Source organism: Pan troglodytes, chromosome 13 (assembly GCF_028858775.2).
Source record: "Pan troglodytes isolate AG18354 chromosome 13, NHGRI_mPanTro3-v2.0_pri, whole genome shotgun sequence".
Classification (NCBI taxonomy): domain Eukaryota; kingdom Metazoa; phylum Chordata; class Mammalia; order Primates; family Hominidae; genus Pan; species Pan troglodytes.
Window position 1 is genome coordinate 49912724 of NC_072411.2, and position 21239 is coordinate 49933962.

The window sequence follows — 21239 nt, forward strand, 5'->3', positions numbered from 1 at the left end:
AAACTTATCAGTCATTGATTATTGTTGAAGTAAACATGACCTTTCAAGTGAAAGTTATATTAGTGAAGTTGATAAAATTTGTAAACTAAATGTGAGTAATAGGCTTTACAGATGTTTATATGAAAGCTTTCTGTTTCTGTAGGGGGCTAGTCTACACTGTGTTGTCCATGTTCTGTTGCTGTGTCTTATCTATGTTCTGCTGTAACTTCGATCCTTGCTTTAAACTTTACATTTATCATGCTGCTTTTTTTACTCTTTGAAAACTGTATTTCTCAATTACCGACTATACAGAGAAATGTGAATACTTATAGTAGAAGCTGTTGCCTGTAGTATGTGATTTTTTTTCCATTAAATTATGAGGGCAAAATCTATAGAGCTACTATTAAAATAATTCTTTGTGGTAATTAACATAGGACAGAACTGTCTTTTTGTTAGATTTTAGGCAGTGTTAATATAGCAAGACTATAAAAGTGTCAGAGAAAAATTTTTTATTTTGGTTTACAAGACAAAGAATTAAGCTGGATTTGGAGGAAATGTTTTTAATTGTAAACGTGAAAGATTTAAATTAAATATACTTTGGAATATTAAACAAAAACATGTGTGTAAATCTGATTTTATTATTCCTGCTACTCTTCTTTTATAGTACTTACGTAAGCCAGTATCGAAAACAACTTTGGTGATTGTTGAAAGGTGTTGGGTTGAGATTTTTACCTTTAAAGTGGACAGACATGACTTTTACAAATAAGACTTTTACTTTTTTTTTTTTTTTATTAAGAAAGAGGCCAGGAACTATGAACTAGATTTAGATATTTATCTGATTTAGAATGGCTATCTGAAATTTTTGGTTGCCTTTTCTCTGAGTTTGAGGGGAAGACTGCCCTTGTTTTGTGTTACAGTGACTTAGGGATTTTTAGAGAAAGGTTATTAAGGTCTTTCCTAGGCTGGGCATGGTGGCTCATGCCTGTAATTCCAGCACTTCAGGAGGCCGAGGTTGGTGGATTGCTTGAGCCCAGAAGTTTGAGACTAGCCTGGGCAACATGGCAAAACCCTGTCTCTACAAAAAAATACAAAAAAAAGCCGGTGTGGTGGCAGCCACCTGCAGTCCCAGCTATTTGGGAGGCTAGGGTGGGAAGATCAATTGAGCCCAGCAGGTTAAGGCTGCAGTGAACTGTTACCATGCCACTGCACTCCAGCCTGGGTGACAGAAAGAGACCTGTCTTAAAAAAAAAAAAATCTTTTTTTTGGAGGAAAAGGTAATGGTTATAGAAAAATCATATAAGCTTAACTGATTATTTTAATTTTTTAAGAGTTTAGAGAATAGTATGATAGTTTCTTGGGAGTAGACCATATGGTAAATGTATGTTTTTCAAACTTACTAAATGCAATCAAACTGTTTTCAGTGGTTCAAGAAGTATTTGCAAATTAGAGATGATATTTTGCTTTTTTTCATTTCATTTTGTGAACTGGTGATAACTGTTTTTCAACTTTGTTTTACTCTGTTTTGTGTTGCTATTACAGAATATCTGAGAGGAGGTGGTTTATAAAGAACAGAAATTTCTTCTCTTACAGTTCTGGAGACTCCAAGATCAAGGCAAAGGCATCTGGTGTGGGTCTGTTTACTGTGTCCTCACAGGGCAGAGGGCAGAAGGACAAGAGACAGCCCACTCCTAAAAGCCCTTTTTATAATGGCATTAATCTGTGACCTAAACGCCACCATTAGGCCCCACCTCTCAATACATTGGCAATTAAATTTCAACATAAATTTTGGAAGGGGTGAACATTTAAACCACAGCAAACTTTTTCAAACATTTTCTCAATGTTTTAGTCCACTCCATTATCTCACCTATTAAAAGGAAGTTAGGGATGGGGAGAAAGTGGTAGAAAGAATGTATCAAGGACTGAGATAGTTTGATGTTCAAAGAGTGTCCACTTGTCTGATGTGAGTTGAGGCTAAAGAAGAGCCAAACTGTGGAAAGGTCTGTAAGATTTGTTAAAGATTTTGATTTTAAGGCCAAGGGTAGTGGGAAGCCATTGAATGGCTTTAAGTTGGGGTAGTGACTTGATTTTGTTTGCTTTAGTAAATTGTCTGACTTGTGAATGAAGAACTGATTGGATGGGATAAAATGGAAGCTGGGAGACCAGTTAAAGAGGCTGTTGCTATAGTCCAGGGAGAGATGTTGGTGACTTGCAGTAATAACCTTCCAGTGATACTCACATTCTTTAAAAATCTAACTTAGATTTTCTAATTCTAATGCTTATGCCTTAAACCTCTACCCTGATGTTCTTTTTTGTTGTTGTTTCAATTCTCTATAAATTCTCATTTGACAAGCTAGATAACATGGTTTTATTGTTTTACTGATTAAGAGTGCTAGTATAAATGGGTGATATCTTTATGACTAGTATGAATTCCTTTATAGAGGGTTTATTTACTTTCTAAGGTATCATTACTACCTACCATCAAGAAGCTGTTATGGTTGCTGCTCTGTATTATCAAGCAGTGATGACTAGTAAGCATTTTTTAATTAAAAAAATTTTTTTATAGCAGGTTCTTGCTATGTTGCTTAGGCTGGTGTTGAACTCCTGGGCGTAATTCTCACACCTCTGCCTTCCAAAGTATTGGGATTACAGGCATGAGCCACTGTGCCTGGCCCCAGTAAACATTTTTTAATGCCAACTCAGGATACTTCAATCATTTTTTTATATTTCTTTATTAATCTTTTTATTTTCTAAAGTCAGTTTTAAGACAAAAATCTACTCTTTCCAGAGGTATTAACATGATTTTAGAAATAATAAAGTACCTTGATAAAGATGTATACTTGAAATCCTCTGTCTTTATGATCTTCTGGTTACTTGTCTATCATTCCTTCCTTCTGTCTTACCTTGCAGGATAAATTAGAATAGGCCTTAGTTGAGTTTCAGAATTATTGAAAGATTTGTGAGTTCTTTTACTTTCTACTTGTTGTGTCTTTTGAAAATTGAGCTTCTCATTTTTCTCTTCCTTTCAAGAAGTTAGCTATTTCTTAAACTTTGGAATTACTTTTTTACTATTTCTGCTTAATACCTAGGTTGTCAAAGTGCCTGCAACTAGTATGACAGCATTAGATATTTGTTGAATGCAGAAGATGCTGTACCTGTGTGAAAGACCTAGTGTCCTCTAAGATTTCTTGTAGCATGTCACCAGAATAGATTTCAAAGTGTCCTGCCCAGGGGTGGAAGGGCTAGAAAGGGTAAAATTTTCTCATTCTGAAGGGGAAAACATTGGGCTATATTTCCCTCTTTGTTTAATGGAAATCTATCCCTTTTATAATGTTATGAGAAGCTTACTTATATTGGTTAAAATGAGAAGAAAGCAGGTCTTTTCTTAAAACCATTTCCCCTACCCCATTTTTAATTATTAAAAAGGCACAGGGAAGTTGAGATCTGGAACATTTTCAGGCCTTCTTGGCCTGTCCTAGCAAAGCAGTCCTAAATGTGGTCCCAGGTGTTATTCAATTGAATGATAAATCCAAAGTTTTGTGATTTGCTCTTTTCCTGGTTCCTGTTGTTCTATATATACTTTTTGTATTTAGGAAAGTGAAGTTTTTTGATAGTTGATTTTAAAATCAGTGTCTTTGTTCTGGGCTACCAACCAAATAATAACAATTTGAAGTATATTTCTTCCCAAAAAGATGTCAAGTCATTTCTTAAGAGTGTTAGAACAGTTACCTTTAAAGATGAAATGATTCTTGGTTCTGATGCCTTCATATTGTAATTTTTCTGCCTGTACATCAGTGTGTGTGTATCTGTGACTTGAAGTTTTTTTTCTTTCCTTTAGGTCTTTTTGGAGAAAACATTATAATGGATGTCTAGTTATTTAGTAATTGAATGCAGGTTAGTTAGCATCTTTTTTTTTCTCCTCTCAAGAAGCTGCTTAGTGTGTGTGTGTGTGTGTGTGTGTGTGTGTGTGTGTGTGTGTGGTTTTTTAAATATTAGATTGACAGGGCCTAAAATGTTGCATTGCCAATATAGAAATTTTATTTGAAAATTTATTCTTTTTTTATATATTTAACTTGTCTATCATTAAGTTTGTGAGAGGATAGGACAAAAAGATGCTAACTAACCTGCATTCAATTACTAAACTAAGTAACAACAAGCCCTATGTAGAGTATCTTCTGTATTTAGAGAAAGGTTTAAGAAATTTAAGTCCTCTAAAAATTTTGTTAATACAAAAATGTACCGTTTGTGTTGAACTGGATCTACAATTTAAGTGAATTAAGAAACAAACTATTAAGAATTATTTTAAAAGGGTGGTTGCTTGTCTCTTTTATAAAAGGAAATTCTACCATTACAAATTTGCCACTCTCTTTGGGACTCTAAAAGTTTTATGTTGAGGCATTTTAAGAAAGAGATTTGAGAAATTGATTGAGTTATTCAAATTTTGGTCTGTATCCAGGTAGATATATATTTATTTGGAGCCATCTATGTGGGGATAATTAGTCATTTAAGTGTTAACAATATTGAAATACGTTTTAGATGCTTGCCTTTGTAATTTGTCAGGAATTAACATTAGAAGACCTTAAATAATGCTGGATGCAGTTGCTCATGACTGTAATCCCAGCACTTTGGGAGGCCCAGTGGGGCGGATCACTTGAGGTCAGGAGTTCGAGACCAGCCTGGTCAACATGGTGAAACCCTGTCTCTACCAAAAATACAAAAATTAGCTGGGTGTGGTGGCGTGCACCTGTAATTCCAGCCACTTGGGAGTTTGAGGCAGGAGAATCGCTTGAACCTGGGCGGCAGAGGTTATAGTGAGCCGCTAAGATTGGGCCACTGCACTCCAGCCTGAACAACAGAGTGAGACTCTGTCTCAAAGGAAAACAGCAACAAAAAGAAGTCCCTAAGTAACTAGTGGTTAAATGTTGACTTCCAAGTATTTTTACTCTCCTTACACATGCCACATGCACATTGTCTAGTGCCACAACATATAATGTTTATATTTTTAGTTTATTCTGTGCTAGTTGTGCTTTTAGTTTAGTAATAGAAATATATTACTTTAGTTAGATGGATGGAATCTTGTAATGTTTTGTCAGACTGATAGTAAGTACTAAGTATGGGGTATTACAGACAAGAGGAAAAAAAATTTCTGGGAAGAAAGCCAGACAATGTTTGTGTTTTCCTTTAGAAGTGATTGTTTGGTGGTGGGAAGGGGCTTAGTTTAAAAAAAAAAAATTAGATTGACAGGGCCTAAAATGTTGTATGGCCAATGCAGAAATTTTATTTGAAAATCTATTCTCTTTCTTCATATATCTAACTTGTCTATCAAAAGTCTTTTGGGACAGTGTGGACTTTATGATAACTTTTGAACAGTGTTACCTTTCATAATGCTTAAAAGCAACCCAGGGCAGCCAGATAGGAAAGGTGACTGCCTCTAGGATGTGTATCAATATAGAAAAGAAAAGATATCAAAAGACTCAATGTGTAGTAAAATGAGTTTTTTTGTTTTTGTTTTTTTTTTTTTTTTTTTTTTTTTGAGACGGGGTTTTGCTCTTGTTGCCCAGGCTGGAGTGCAATGGCACGATCTCAGCTCACCACAACCTCCATCTCTCAGGTTCAAGCAATTCTTCTACCTCAGCCTCCCGAGTAGCTGGGATTATAGGCGCACGCTACCACACCCAGCTAATTTTTGTATTTTTGGTAGAGACAGGGTTTTGCCATGTTGGCCAGGCTGGTCTAAAACTCCTGACCTCAGGTTATCTGCCCGCCTTGGCTTCCCAAAGTGCTGGGATTACAGGCATGAGCCACTGTGCCTGGCAAAATGAGTTTTCAAGTAGTAAAGAAACTACATAATACACAAAAGTAATAAACAAGACATTTAGATTTTTTTTTAATACTCATAATCTTGCTTCTTAAAAGTTGAAGCAACATAGTTATGAAAAAAACTATTGGTGATTATGGCCTGTTAAGTGATTCTATATCCATTGTTATTTAAGGTCATTATGAATTATCAGCTTACCATCTTCTACTGTATTTAAAGCTACTCTAATATATATTGTTAATTTTCTTCATTAGCTGGTTTTAAATGACCAAATATTGCTTTGATGGAAATGTTTGTGATGAGGTTTTTGTGCTTTGTTTTATTTTTGTTTTTCAAATTTCTCACTCTTAACATTGCTGGTTCCTCAAAGATGATTTCACATTATCTTCATAGCAAGCAGAAGTGATCCATTTTTACTCTTTCTGTGACAGATTGATGTTTTATTAAAAAGAGGGCCTGCATCTTCCCAAGTAAAATAAAGCACTAAACAAACCCTTAATGTAGGTAGTGTCTTTTCGGTGTAATTGACACTTTTAGGTTGGTTTTAGCAGGAACTAGTAGGAACTATTGTGTGCATGTTTGTTTCCTTAATTTTTTTAGAAGCTCTGTTCTGATTTTGAGAATTTACCTTTTATCTCTTATTCTTCTAAATTTATGCCCGATTTTGTTTTTTTTATGCATTCAAAAAAATAGCCTATAAATTCTGTTGCAAGTATTGGCCTCTAGCTGCAGTCACCATTATCCCTTCTCCCCGCAAAGAACATCTAATGTTAGAAATCTGTTTTGCACAGCCTAGTTAAAACTTGTATTTACTTGTACCTGTTTTGATGTAATTCATGTTATGAGTTAGGGCCAGAGAACTGCATGGAACTCTTTTAATCTTAAAACCCGGGCATTTGTAGATACTCTACACATTTTGTGGCTGTAGGCAAAAAGAATTTTCTGTTGTGTGTTAGGTATTTTTGAAGATGCCTAACTTATTCTGGGCAATATACAGTGTATCTTTCATGACAGTAAGACTAAAATATTAGGAAGATAATTAGCAGTGAAGTGAAGCATAGGATAATTATGTATAGAAGCAAGCTTTGTTTTCTCAGAAGTTTATAAGATAAAACATTTAGAAACAGCTAACTACCCAACCCAATAAACCAAATCATTTTTATCTTTTAGTTTCTTATGCTTAGGGAAAACAAATAAGGGACTGTGGAAGGCAAAAGCTTCATCTCTGTATTCTAATTTGACAATGCATTTGATACCTGTGGCCTTTCAGCATAGATATTGTATACCCCTTGTTTTTATTGGGTAGTTAGTATAGTGTCCTGAGTTTTGTTCTGTTCCAACAGTTTACTCATTGTTTTCTGATTAATCTTTAAAATACTACCTCTATTCTTTTGATGACTTCCAAACCTCTCCTGGCTATACCCAATACTACAGAATATAGAATGCTCTAGTCCAATGAGGGCAGTCTTGTCAAACACTCTGGTTATTCACAACCCTGTTTATTTGGTCTTCATCTTCCCAACCTCTGTTTAACTTACAGTTCTGTGTCTCCTTAATAGCCCTGCTTTAGTTTCATTTTCTCTGCAAAGCCCTCTTTTTTCTTACTATTCTAGGCCTTGTGAATTGTTGATTTAGTGCAAATGTAACTGAATTCCTATACTGTGCTAGGCACTGATGATACTTCATCTGCATATGTCCAGTATTAAGCAAAGTTTTCTCTAAAAAAAAATTTCTAAAAAAAAGTCATCTTATATTTGAGTCCTTAAAAAGTTTTTCATATTTTGAGCTCTCTCTCAATTATTTTATTTTGAATAAGTGTATAGTATTTGGAGAATATAGAAGAGCTTGAAATGATGTCAGTCAGTATTCGTTTTAAAAGTCTGTAGAGGTTTCCTGAGGGAATAGATAAAAGGGTATAGTAAAAAGTTTAAACAAATTAGAAATTATTTGTGGGCAGGGAGTTATACTCTTATAATTTGTTGTGAAAAAAGCCTTTACAATCACTTTTAAAAGAGATATGTAAGCAGTTACATTGTGAAGATCATAGTATGTACCTGTAGCACAATTAAAAAACCAACCATCTTAGAATCACGTGAATGGATATTTGTGGCTTGGAAAAACATTTTCAATGATGGTATTATGACTTCTAAAAGTATTGTTTCTCAGAACAACTTAAATGGAAGTAAAGATTATTCACTTCATGATACTTACAGGTCACTCAGAAAGAAAGTAACGAGATGATACTTGGTGAAGATGTAGGTAAAGTTTGAATAAAGTTATTTTGTAAAATTTATGTGCTTTGTGATTTTAAAACATTCATAAGACTAAATTAATAAAATTATATATTGGACTGTATGATGTACATGGAAAGGTTTGTATATTTCAAATTGGTAAAAATTTAAAAAAAGAACTTTTTATTGGGGAAAATTGGGAAATCCTTTGTGTTGAGATTTGCCTGGGACTCATTTATTTATGGTAGCTTCCAAGTTTCTGGGCAGTAGGATGATTATTAAGCATAGTCAGAGACTGTTAAATAATACCTACTGAACTAATAAAATTCTGTATACATTTACTGATTGATGCCATGAAAGATTGTACTATACCAGAATTTTCCAAGTACCTAAAATCATTCTTTTGTATAGTATTCTTGATACTTTAAAAAAATTATACTGTAAGATGTTTTGGATTAAAACCATCATTCAATTTAATCCATCTTCTATAGCTGATTCTTTGGACTTGTGGTTTGTCCCCAGAGTGGCAGGAGCAATGACATGTGAAAGGGAAACAAGAATTGCTTTTTAAGTTGGATTTATTACATTTGAAACTTCATTAACTCTTCCCAGAGGACTAAGTTGCCTGTGGTAGGCACAAGTTTAGGAAAGAGATTGTTTCATACCTCTTTATACTATTTCTCAATGACTTTTTGATGATTTCAGACAGCATTAGAATGTTTTTCCAGAAATTCCTCAAATTTGTAAGTTCCCGAAACAGTTCTTATTTTTCTGCTTAACATTGGTTGCATACATAGGAGAATTGTGATAGGTAAGCTAGTCACAGGACTACGAAAGATATTGTCATCTTAATCAGAAAAAAGTGTAGTGAAATTGATAATTGTAAAAGATTTACATTTCATCCACCTGTTTCAAAGAGTAGAGGGAAATCAGTAGTAGTTGGGTTTTTATTCAGTTATAATTTGTTTTTGCATTTTATCATTCATTAAGTACTGTTTGTGTTAAGAACTCAAGTAAGATGGATAGTCTTAGACCCTAGTGGCATCTTTTTTTTTTTTTTTTTTTTTTGGAACGTTTGTTTTACATTGATTTAATTCAAAGCTGCAGACCACAAAAACTCCTTAATGCCAATGATAAAATTGTTAGGTATTTCATCATATTGGGAATGACACATTCTAAGCAACTATAACTGTACTGTACAAGAAGACAAGGCTGAGTGCTTGGCTCACACCTGTAATCCCAGCACTTTGGGAGTCAGAGGCAGGAGGATCTCTTGAGGCCAGGAGTTCAAGACCGGTCTGGGCAAAATAGCAAGACCTTATCTATACAAAAAATAAAAATAATTAGCAGTATGTGGTGGCACATAACCTGTTGTCCTAGTTACTTAGGAGGCTGAGGCAGGAGGATCACTTGAGCCCAGGAGCTCAAGTCTACAGTAAGCTATGATTGCACCACTGCATTCCAGCCTAGGCTATAGAGCGAGATCTTGTCTCAAAAAAAAAAAAAAAAAAAAGTTTAAAGAAGGGAAACTAGTGAAAATGTGATTAAAGAATGTAATAGATGGAAGAGTTTGGGAAAAAAGGAACTCTTTAATTTTATATTAAGCTACATCCAGATATTTTTTGATTGACTACATCTATTTGTCAGTTTACCAAATATTAATTGAATGCCTTCTGAGTTTCAAGAATTGTGCTAGATATTAGGGATTCAGTCATGAAAATATTACACTATTTGCTTGCAAGAAGCTGACAGTCTGGTGAAGGACATGCCATTCTATCACCACCTTCTATCTTCTTTCTAAATAAAGACATGTCAGTTTAGGCCATTCTAACTCATATATCTTCTCTGGTCCTTAAATCAGGTATCTATCATTATTTTTATAAAAATTAATTTTTAATTGACAAATAATTGCATATATTTATTATCAACATGGTTTGAAATATGTATATGTTGTGGGATGGCTAAATCAAACAAATTAACATATCTATTACCTCACATATGCAGTACTTATTTTTTATGGTGAGAACACTTAAAATCTAACCCCAATGGAATTCTGACATGTAGAAGAACGTATATAGACAACTGATTTAAAAATCAGTGAGTAAATATAAAACAATTACATTGGATTGCAAGAAGTGTGCACTTTGGGAGAAGGAGGAGTCCTGATTAAAAGATTTTTAAGATTTTATTATGCATACCTTGAGAAAACTTGGAAATTGTCACCATATGAGAGGTTTTTCTGGGAGGCTTTCTACAAGAGCTGGACTTTCTGGAACTACTGGGATAATAGAGTGAGGACATTCAAAATGTATTTGCCTGAACCATGTCTGATTGCTCCAGCTCCATTTGTTGGAAAAGCTATTCCTTTTCCATTGAATTGCCTTTGCTTATTTGTCAAAAATGAATTAGACGTGTTTGTATGTAGATCTCTTTCTGGGTCCTATATCTTTTTCACTGATGTATGTTTCTGTCCCTCTGTCAGTACCTTGCTGTCTTTATTATTGCAGTTACATTTTAAGCCTTAACGTCAGGAAAGCGGGTAGTGATTTCTCCCACTTTATTATTATTTTTCAAAAAAGTTTAGAGTATACTTATTTACAGTGAAACTTGCTGAGATTTTGATATGAATTGCATTACACCTATCCATCAATTTAGGGAGAATTGACATCTTTATGTTCAATCTTCCAATCCATGAACAGTTTGTCTTTCCAAGTGTTTAGGTTTTATTTGATTTCTTTCATCAGCATTTTAAAATTTTAATCATAGGGATCCTATACATGTTTTGTTAAATTATACCTAAGTGTTTTATTTTTCTTCAGAGCAACCGTAACTGGTGTTGCATTTTTAATTTTAGTTTCACTTGTTCATTGTCACCAAATAGAAATGCAATTGATTTTTGTGTTTTGTTCATCTATCCTGTGACCTTACTTAATTCGCTTATTAGTTCGGGGGCTTCTTCTTCTTCTTCTTTTTTTTTTTTTTTTTTTTTTTTAAAGATTCCTTCGGAATTCCTCCGTATACCAGCATGTCATCTGCAAATAGAGGGAGTTTTATTTCTTCCTTTCTAGGCAGTATGCCCTTAAGTTCTTTTCCTTGCCTTATTGCAGTAGTTACAACTTTCAGTACTGTGTTTCAGTACTGTGTTAGAGTGTTGAGAGTGAAATTGTTGACTTGTTTCTGAGCTCAGCAAAAACATTTGTTGTTTCACTGTTAAGTGTGACATCAACTGTAGGTTTTTTGGTAGGTGCTTTTTATGACATTGAGTAAGTTCCCTTCTATTCCTAGTGTACTGATAGTTTTTTTTTATTATTATGAATAGTATTCAATTTTATCTAATGCTTTTTCTGCAACCACCGATATGACCATATGATTTTTCACTTTTAGTCTGTTGATTTGTTAGATTGTGTGATTGATTTTTGAATCTTGAGACAGCCATGTATGTCTGGAGCAGATCCCACTTTGCTGTGATGTAATACTTTTAAAAAATATATTGTTGGATTCTCTTTGCTAAAATTTTGTTGAGGAGTTCTGCACCTAAGTTAATGAGAGATACTGGTCTGTGTTTTTCTTTTTGGGCTTTGTTTTTGATAACGAGATGATACTGGTCTCATAAAATGAGTTGGGAAGTCTCTTTTGTTTCTGGAAGAGGTTGTATAAAATTGGTGTTGATATATTAATCATGTTTTTAAAAAACAAAACTTGAATTCTCCTCAGATACAGTTGCTTGAGGTGAAAATTTTCTCATAGAAGTAGACTTTTGGCCGGGTGCGGTGGCTCACTCCTGTAATCCCAGCACTTTGGGAGGCTGAGGCGGGCAGATCACAAGGTCAGGAGATTGAGACCATCCTGTCTAACACGGTGAAACCCTGTCTCCACTAAAAATACAAAAAAAAAAATTAGCCAAGCTTGGTGGCTGCCGCCTGTAGTCCCAGCTACTTGGGAGGCTGAGGCAGGAGAATGGCATGGACCCAGGAGGCGGAGGTTGCAGTGAGCCGAGATCGCACCATTGCACTCCAGCCTGGGCGACAGAGCGAGACTCTGTCTCGAAAAAAAAGAAGTAGACTTTTGCAGAATTATGGTAAAACATTTTACCAAATTTCAGATTCTGTATATTGCTATTTTTTTTTAATGGTAGGAAGAATGAAGCAGTCAGTACTAGTCAGTAAACCATAAGCAGTACTTTGAATATAGAACTATTATATAAATTAACTCATACTAGATTATGTGATTAGACTTACTGATTTACTGTAAACTGAGTGTGAATTATGATTCTGGAAAAGAATTTGGAAATTGAATCAATCTGCTTGATTTTACAGATGCAGAAACAAGGTAGTGAGGGGTTTGGTACCTTGTCCAAGGTCACAGTTTGTGAAACAGATTCCAGATTCAGGCCAACTCTATTAAGCCAGTGGGTTTTACGTAGGGAGGAACATTAGATTACCAGTGGGTCTTTGCAGAAAAACAAAAACAACAACAAACCCTACACATGTGCATATACTATATTCTGTATACATTAGAAGTAGCAGCCCTTCTTCTATAGAATACAGGTGAGACAGATTACCAGAGGAGTTTGCAGTATGTCAGTTCATGCTATTTTTTCTTCCGTAGTTGAGAGGAAGTCCATGGCACCATTAGTATAGTGTGTGTGTGTGTGTGTGTGTGTGTGTGTGTATGCGTGTGTATACACACATACATGTACTCTTTATATATAGTAGCATGTATATATATATATAGTGTATGTATGTGTATATTTATATATATTCTCAAAATAAACTCTTCAGCTCCCCATTCCCAGGACCTACATAATGGCACTCAGACATATGAATGTGAGAAAATATAGAGGGGATTCTGATGCACATCATTGGTTAAGAACTGCTGTACTAAACCCTGCACGCAAACCTTTTATACTTATTTATTTGTTTTGAAAATGTCAGTAGTAACTATTTAGAGTTACTTTGATAGAATAAACCTATGGGTAGAGATTTAAAGTTTCAGAAAATTTTAAATTGGGAGATGTCGTTAAAACTTGATATACATAAATAACCATGCCATCCTTTTTAGAACTACACCTTTAAAGTTGTAATGTAAGCTTAAGAATATAAAAATACATATAATTTGCTTATTTTTATAATCATTATGTTACTATATTGAGTTTTTTTAGAGACTTGATGGGATAGAGACTGATTGCAGAATCAGCTTGAGAAGGGGTGGGGAAATTGTCACAGCATTCCCCGTAAGCCATTTTCTTTCTACTTATGAAAAATATCACTCTAGTTTAGATCTAGAAAACCATCCTGAATCCTATTTACCTTAAAAAATGGTGGAAATATCTTTTTAATAAATAAAATGGCCCTTTGTTTATCTTTTTTCTAGACTAGGATGGCAAATACAAGACACTAATGCTGCTCCCCTTCCCTTCCAATACTATAAAATCCTCTCTAAAAATATCCTCAAAATCTTTCTTGGTATAGTGCCCCAGGCAGCCATTACTAACACTGATTGGAATTGACTCCGAAGGTAAAACCTATTTGGCACTTTTGCTCTAGGCAGTGTTCAATTTTTTTGTCAGTTTTGTTTAGTTTTTGGGGTGTTCCTATGCCTGAGTGGGATTCTTCTTTTGGAAATTGGAAATAGTTGCATAGTGGTTTTTAACATGAATTAAATAGGTGATAATTCACAGAGCCCCCTTTCCCAACAAAATAAACAAAAGGTAGGTTAGACAGACTATTGGGATTAGGATGTTGTTTTAAGCCAGGAGGTGGCAGACCGCACAACCTATGGGCCAAATCCATCTTGGAGCTAAGAATGATTTTTATATTTTTAGATGGTAGCAAAAAAAAAAAAATTCCAAAAAAAGAATAGTATTTTGTGAGTTGTAAAAACTACCAAAAAAATCCAAAAAAAGAATAATATTTTGTGAGTTGTAAAAACTACATGAAATCCAATTTTCAGTGTCCATAAATAAAGTTTTAATGCAACATAATCATGTTCATTCATGTATTGTCTATGGATGCTTTTATGCTACAAGGGCAGAGTTAAGTAGTTGTGACAGACCACATGGCCTGTAAAGCCTGAAATATTTACTGTCTGGATCTTTACATAAAAAAATTGCCATTCCTGTTTTAAGATAACAATGGGGGCATTGAATATTGCTTTTGTATTATTTGGTAAAGGAGGAAACTTACCTTGCTCATATTTTCAACATGTTTCTGAAAATAATTTAGAAAGTGCCTATTGTTTGCATACAGATAAGTGGTGGTAGCAGCCCTTCTTTTTTTTGTTTTTTTTTTGTTTTGTTTTGTTTTTTTGAGACCGAGTCTCTTTCTGTTGCCCAGGCTGGCGTGCAGTGGTACGATCTCGGCTCACTGCAACCTCCACTTCCTGGGTTCAAGGGATTCTCCTGCCTTAGCCTCCTGAGTAGCTGGGATTACAGGTGCGCGCCACCATGCCCAGCTAATTTTTGTATTTTTAACAGAGAAGGGGTTTCACCATGTTGGCCAGGCTGGTCTCAAACTCCTGACCTCATGATCTGCCTGCCTCGGCTTCCCAAAGTGCTGGGATTACAGATGTGAGCCACCGTGCTGGGCCCATTCTTTTATACACAGTTGAGATGGAGTTACTAGAACATAGTTTGCACTGTCAGTTCATGCTATAATTTCTTCCACAGTTGAGAGGAAGTCCATGGCACCATTACTGCCCACAAATACTGGCAACTTATAACTACATCTCTGTGCTAGTATATTGTAGAACCACTGTTCTCAAACTTTTTAGTCTCAGGACTTCTTTAGAGCTCTTAAAAATTAAAGACCCCAAAACTTTTTAAAAATAGTAATATATATCAATATTTGCCATATCAAAAATTAAAGAAAATGTCTAAATATTAACTTATTTAAAATAGCAATAATAATCCATTATATGTTAGTAAAGAACAAGTTTTTATGAAAAATATTTTCCAAAACAAAAAATTAGTAAAATTACAGTCTCTTAATGATTGTTGCAGTAGAAGAAAACTGGATTATTGTATCTGTTTCTCCGTTCAGTTTTTGTGATATGTTATTTTGATTGAAGCATATGAAGGAAATCTGGTCATACACAGATACATAGTTAGAAAAAAAGGAATAGTATTTTAATAATTTTTTTTTTGGTGTGACTGTTTTTCTTTGATATCATACCATAACTCAAGATATGGTAGTTTCTTTTCTATTGTTTTTTTTGAAGTCAATTTTATTTACATAGAATAAAATGTGCTTTTTTAGATATGCAATTCCATAAGTTTTGATTAGAATATATGAACCATACATATTATACAGTCATAATACACCCTAGTCAAGGCGTGGTGTTCCTATTTCCTTCATCCCACAAAGTTTCCTCATGCCCTTTTGTAATCACCTCCTTTTCCCTCACTCCCAGCTTCTCGCAATCTCTGAGCTGATTTCTGTCTGCCTTTTCCAGAATATTATGTAAATGGAATCATACAGGACAGCCTTTTGAGTCTGTCTGCTTTCACTTAGCATAATGTTTGAGATTCATCCATTTTGTTGTAGGTATCACTAGTTCATTCCTTTTTTATTGTATGGATGTTTGCTTCTCCATTCACCATTGAGGGACATCGGAGTGTTTTTAGTTTTCGGAGATTATCAATAAAGCAACTCTGAACAGTCATCTACAGATTTTTACATGGACTTATGTTTTTATCCCACGTAGATACCTACACATGTGATTGCTGGGTAGTATGGCTGGTGTATGTTTTAACTTTAAGAAGCTGTAAAGCTGTTTTCCAAAGTGACTGGGCCATTTTGCTCTACCACCATCAATATGTGAAAGTTCTAGTTGCTCACATTTTCAGCAATACTTGGTATTGTCCGTTTGTGTTTTTGTTTTGTTTTAGCCATTCTAATTAGTGTTAGTATTTCATTGTAGTTTTAGTTTGCATTTCCCTGATGATTGATAATATTGGGTAGCTTTTTTCAAAAAAAATTTTTATTCTTTGCTCTTTGGCAAAGGACCTATTTGAATCTTTTGCCCATTTAAATAATTGGACAGTGTTTTTTCCTATGATTGACTTGTAAGAGGCCGTTATATTTTCTGAGTATCAGTCCTTTTTTAAAAATGTGTTTTGCAAGTATTTTCTTCCAGTCTGTGACTTTTTTCATCCCCTTAGCCTTCAAAGAGTAGAAGTTTTCATTTTAGTGAGGTTCAGTTTATCAGTTCTGTCTTTTTTGTAGGTCATATGTGTTGTTCTAAGAAATCTTTCGTAATTCAAGGTCACAAAGATTTTTCATGTTTTCTTTTGGAAGTTTAATAGTTTCAGGTATTATTTTAGGTCTATGATATGTTTAGAATTAATTTTTGTATATGGCGTGATATATGGGTTGAAGTTTTTTGTTTTTTCTTTTTGCGTATGGATATTCAATTGCTCCAGCATCTGTGGTTGCCATGACTATCGTTTTTCTATTGAATTGCCTTGACATCTTTTCTCTACATCAGTTGACCATTCATATGTGGGTCTATTTCTGGGTTTTCTGTTCTGTCCCATTGATACATGTTTCTGTCTTTTCACTATAACCATACTGTTTTTATTGCTGAAGTTTTATAGTAAGTCTTAAAATCAGTTAGTGTGAATTCTCCTTTGTACTTCTTTTTCAGAATTATTTTCGGTATTCCAGTTTCCTTGTTTTTCAAATAGACAAGACATAATTTTGTAAATGCTAGTTGCAGTGGGGAAGCTGAAACCATTGATGAACTTTTTGTCTTTTGTAACATTAAAGTCTGCTTTGTCATGCACATTGAGTGGATTTTTTTTTAACCCATGAATACTTTTGTAATATCACAATTCATTTGGAAAATATTGGTTCTCTGAATTATGTAGACTTTCTAAATACTGTCACATTTCATTATTCAATATTTAAAAGTCACATTTATTGATATCACCACTGATCTCATCAGAAAATTCTTTTGACTATTGGAAAGGTTGACACCATCACCTATTGCTGATGGTAGTAGATAAAAATTTTCAAAATTTTTATTTTTTGCTTGAAAACTTAAATTTTATCATTGGAAACGCATACTTGTTAGTTGCCTTTCTTGAAGTCACAGGTTCACTTGGTTTACTTCTGAGAACATGCCTGTCAGATACCCAAGTCTAAATAGCCATAGTTTGTTAGTTTACAACTCAGTCATACGTGGGCTTTTTCTTGAGGCAGCCATTGTACAGTTGATCCTTGAATAACAAGGGTCTTAATTGTGTCAGTCTACACATATGTGGATTTTTTTCAATAAGTATGTTGGAAAAGGCTTTGGAGATTTGGGACAATTTGAAAAAACTCACAAATGAACTTTTTAGCCTAGAAATATTGAAAAAATTAAAAGATATATGTCATGAATGCATAAAATATATGTACAAACCAGTCTTTTATTATTTACTACCATAAAATATACACACATCTATTATAAAAAGTTAAAATTTATGAAAACTTACATACACACTTACAGACCATACATGGCACAGTTTGCAGTTGAGAGAAATGTAAACAAATGTAAAGATACAGTATTAAATTATAATTGCATAAAATTAACTATAGTACATAGTGCACTACTGTAATAATTTCATAGCCACCTCCTGTTGCTATTGCGGTGAGCTCAAGTGTTGCAAATATCTACTTACAACACCATATGATGCTAATCATCTCAGCTTGAGCAGTTTGTCTCTCCAGTAAATTGTATATCACAGTAAAAAGTGATCTCTTGCGGTTCTAGCATATTTTTCATTGTGTTTAGTGCAATGCCGTGAACCTTGAATAACACCTTGGGACCCATACAAAGTGCCACTCTTGGTACTGGAATTGCTCCTAAGAAGAGAAAAGTCTTGACATTACAAGAAAAAGTGGAATTGTTTGATACATACCATAGATTGAGGTCTGCCGCTGTGGTTGCCATTTATGATTTATTTTGTGAACAGAAGATGTAAACTTACAGTATCGATAAATACAGTTCAGTACTGTAAATGTATTTTCTATTTATTTTGTGAACAGAAGATGTAAACTTACAGTATCGATAAACAGTTCAGTACTGTAAATGTATTTTCTCTTCCTTATTTTTAAAATAATATTGTCTTTTCTTTAGCTTACTTTAGTGTAAGAATTTAGTATATAATATGTATAACATAGAAAATATGTGTTAATCGACTGTTGATGCTATTGGTAAAGCTTCTGGTTAACAGTAGTCTATTGGGAAAGTTTTTGGGGAGTCAAAAGTTACACACTGATTTTTGTTTGTGCAAAGCCAGTGATCCTTACCCCTGAGTTGTTAGGGGTCAACTGTAGTCACTATGCAGCAGAGTTATGTTTGCTTAGTTTTTGTCCCACACAATATTAAAAAGTAGTCTACTCAAGGGCCAAGGTTTCATAAAATTAACAATTTCTGTGGCTTTTCATCAAGGACATTCTCAAGTGAAGTGAAACTAGTGGTGTTCAGAGAAATACTGTGATATATATGGTTATTTCCTATTATAATGGCTATTTTTATATTTAAAGTACAGGGATTAACCTGGAAACCTAAACCCAAAGTTATAAGTGGGAAGACGGTGAATTACTGACACTTTAGGAATACCTAAAGTTGCTATCTTGGGAAACAGTCTTTTATTTTAACAGCTAATGTGGTTATATTGTTGTTTTTATTATCTTATAGGTGCTATACTTGGTAGATCAGAAACTCAGGAGTGTCTTTTCTTTAATGCTAATTGGGAAAAAGACAGAACCAATCAAACTGGTGTTGAACCATGTTATGGTGACAAAGATAAACGGCGGCATTGTTTTGCTACCTGGAAGAATATTTCTGGTTCCATTGAAATAGTGAAACAAGGTTGTTGGCTGGATGATATCAACTGCTATGACAGGTAAGAACGCATTTAAGATTTTATGGTAGTATTGAGTAATTTTCACACTTCCCCTCTTTTTGAAAGGGGAAAGATTAGTGCATGAATTTTCACTTAAATGTTTCTTGCTTTTTTAAAAATGGGATTATAAAGAATATTATAACATGCTGTAATGACAGTATATTTTAAAGTAATAAACATGGCATATTTATGTTTTATCTTTGATATATTTTGAATAATCTACCCGGTAGTGAGAACTCTGAAATAAAAACCATTTTCCCCAATATTGTTATGATTATAAACTTTTAAAATGCCAGTTTTAAGGAAAACATTTAAAAAATTACTTTAAAAGAGTATATCTGTTGAAAATCTGTCCTCAAGAAGAATAAAACTTAATCATGTGTTTAATTTTCTTTCAGTTTCCTTCTTTATGTATCTGGAAGAAATTGATCTTACTACATCCCCCCCCCCCCCGCCCCCTTTTTTTTTTCTTGCAAAGTAGGCCTTTCGCTCTTTACCCGAAGAGACTTTTTATTTTTGAGACAGATTTAGCTCTTGTTGCCCAGGCTGGAGTGCAATGACGCAATCTTGGCTCACCGCGACCTCCGCCTCCCAGGTTCAAGCAATTATTCTGCCTCAGCCTCCCAAGTAGCTGGGATTACAGGCATGCACCACCATGCCTGGCTAGTTTTGTATTTTTAGTAGAGACAGGGTTTCTCCATGTTGGTCAAGCTGGTCTCGAACTCCCGACCTCAGGTTATCCGCCTACTTCAGCCTCCCAAAGTGCTAGGATTACAGATGTGAGCCACCATGCCTGGTCTACCCCAAGAGACATTTTAACTTGACATTCAGAATTTCATCAGAACTAACAGTCCTCAAACTACATACTTGTTTTAATTGCTTTACTCTGTACTGGAAGTAAAATACAGTGGTCATGTTATTGACTGCCTGTGATCTTTCTGTATGGAGTCCCATAGCTGTTAGGGTGATCCCTTAACTGCCTGGGCCACAGGATTTCTACTGTGGGTAGGTGCTGAAGACAGGCAGAAGCTGTGAAGTCCTAGATAAACAGACATTTTGGAGCCAAAAAGTACTGCTGTATACAGTGAACACTAGAAACTTCTGGATCACTTTTGAGAGCCTCAGTTGATTACCTGGAATCTGTGTTTGATTAGCTATATGTGACTAAGAGCAAAATGCATTGAATAGGCCCTTGAAAATTGGATTAACTACACTTTTTGTGAGAAATTACAACACATTTAGATTTAGATATATATTTCGTATTTAAAATGTACTTCTAAGTATGTGAATTTTCCAGGGATTATTTCTATGTACTTATATATTTTAGCTGCATTTCTGATTATCAGCCTCTGCTAACAGAAGTGGTCAAGTGATATGTGCTGTTACGAAAGGTACACAGGAAGAAATTGGGGAAAAATGAGTTTGGGAATCATCTTTATCCCAAACTATCTTTTATCATTTAATTGGAATCAGGGATTCCTATTCTTTTTTGTAGTAGAAAACTACTTTGCTCTTTACCTAAAGACAATACTCCAGCTACGTGAGACTCGGATAGTGCCAAAAAGAGTAGTGAGCCATTTTCACTGGAGTCTGCAAGTGTGTTATTCATTGCAAATACTTGCTCTTAGAATGGTAATTACTATACCATCTTTGTGTCTGGAGGTTAAATGCTAATTTTAAACTATAAAATTTTTGTTTTTATACTCTAAATTTGATTGAAAAGAAATAGGATAGTAAGAGAAGTAAGAGGAAAAGAAGATTCAAGAATTGTCAAAGTGTGGAAGAAAAGAAAATGATAAAAGAAGAATGAAATTGAATGGTGAAAAGTAACTTTATTGAATTAATTAGGCTAAGTAATCATGTTAATCTGTTGTAATTTGAGACATGATTTTAAATATGTTTTTAAATTTATATATTTCTCTTTATAAATTGTTAAAATTTAGCTTTCATTTGTCTTTAAAAACCTCCTGCCAAATAGATGTAGATGTTGAGTATATTTTAGTTTGATTTTGTTAAAACTCCTATCTCCCTGAAATTTCTTCAGCTTTTCACTTAAGAATTAAATTCTACCTTATTATTCTGACAACTATCAAAAAAGTTCAGTTTGTTATTAAGATACATCTTTTAAGTTCATCTGATGTTGATTTTTTTTAATAGGTTTAGCTGTTTATTAGTGGCTGATTAGGATTTGTTCTAGAGGCTAAATCCAGGTCTTTTCATGACTTAAGGTCCTATATAGAAGGCTACTTTATTTTTATTTTTTTGGTTTAATTCTAATCCGTTTGAGTTAGTAGGTGCTATATGATTATTGTTTACGTGT

The 21239-nt window shown here is 34.2% G+C and overlaps 1 protein-coding gene and 1 long non-coding RNA gene across 7 annotated transcripts in view; one reads left to right on the forward strand and one right to left on the reverse strand.

Annotated features, from left to right (window-relative positions):
• The window catches only part of ACVR2A (activin A receptor type 2A), an 86759-nt gene that overhangs the window by 33524 nt on the left and 31996 nt on the right, over positions 1–21239 (forward strand). For all 5 annotated transcript variants that reach the window (XM_063790491.1, XM_054679023.2, XM_009443438.5 and 2 more), the window contains one exon: positions 18712–18919. In XM_063790491.1, the coding sequence (XP_063646561.1) occupies positions 18712–18919 (208 nt within the window). The remainder of the gene's footprint in view (positions 1–18711; positions 18920–21239) is intronic.
• LOC107973788 (uncharacterized) overlaps positions 1–21239 on the reverse strand; it is a 44791-nt gene that overhangs the window by 19345 nt on the left and 4207 nt on the right. The gene's annotated exons all lie outside the window — the stretch shown is intronic.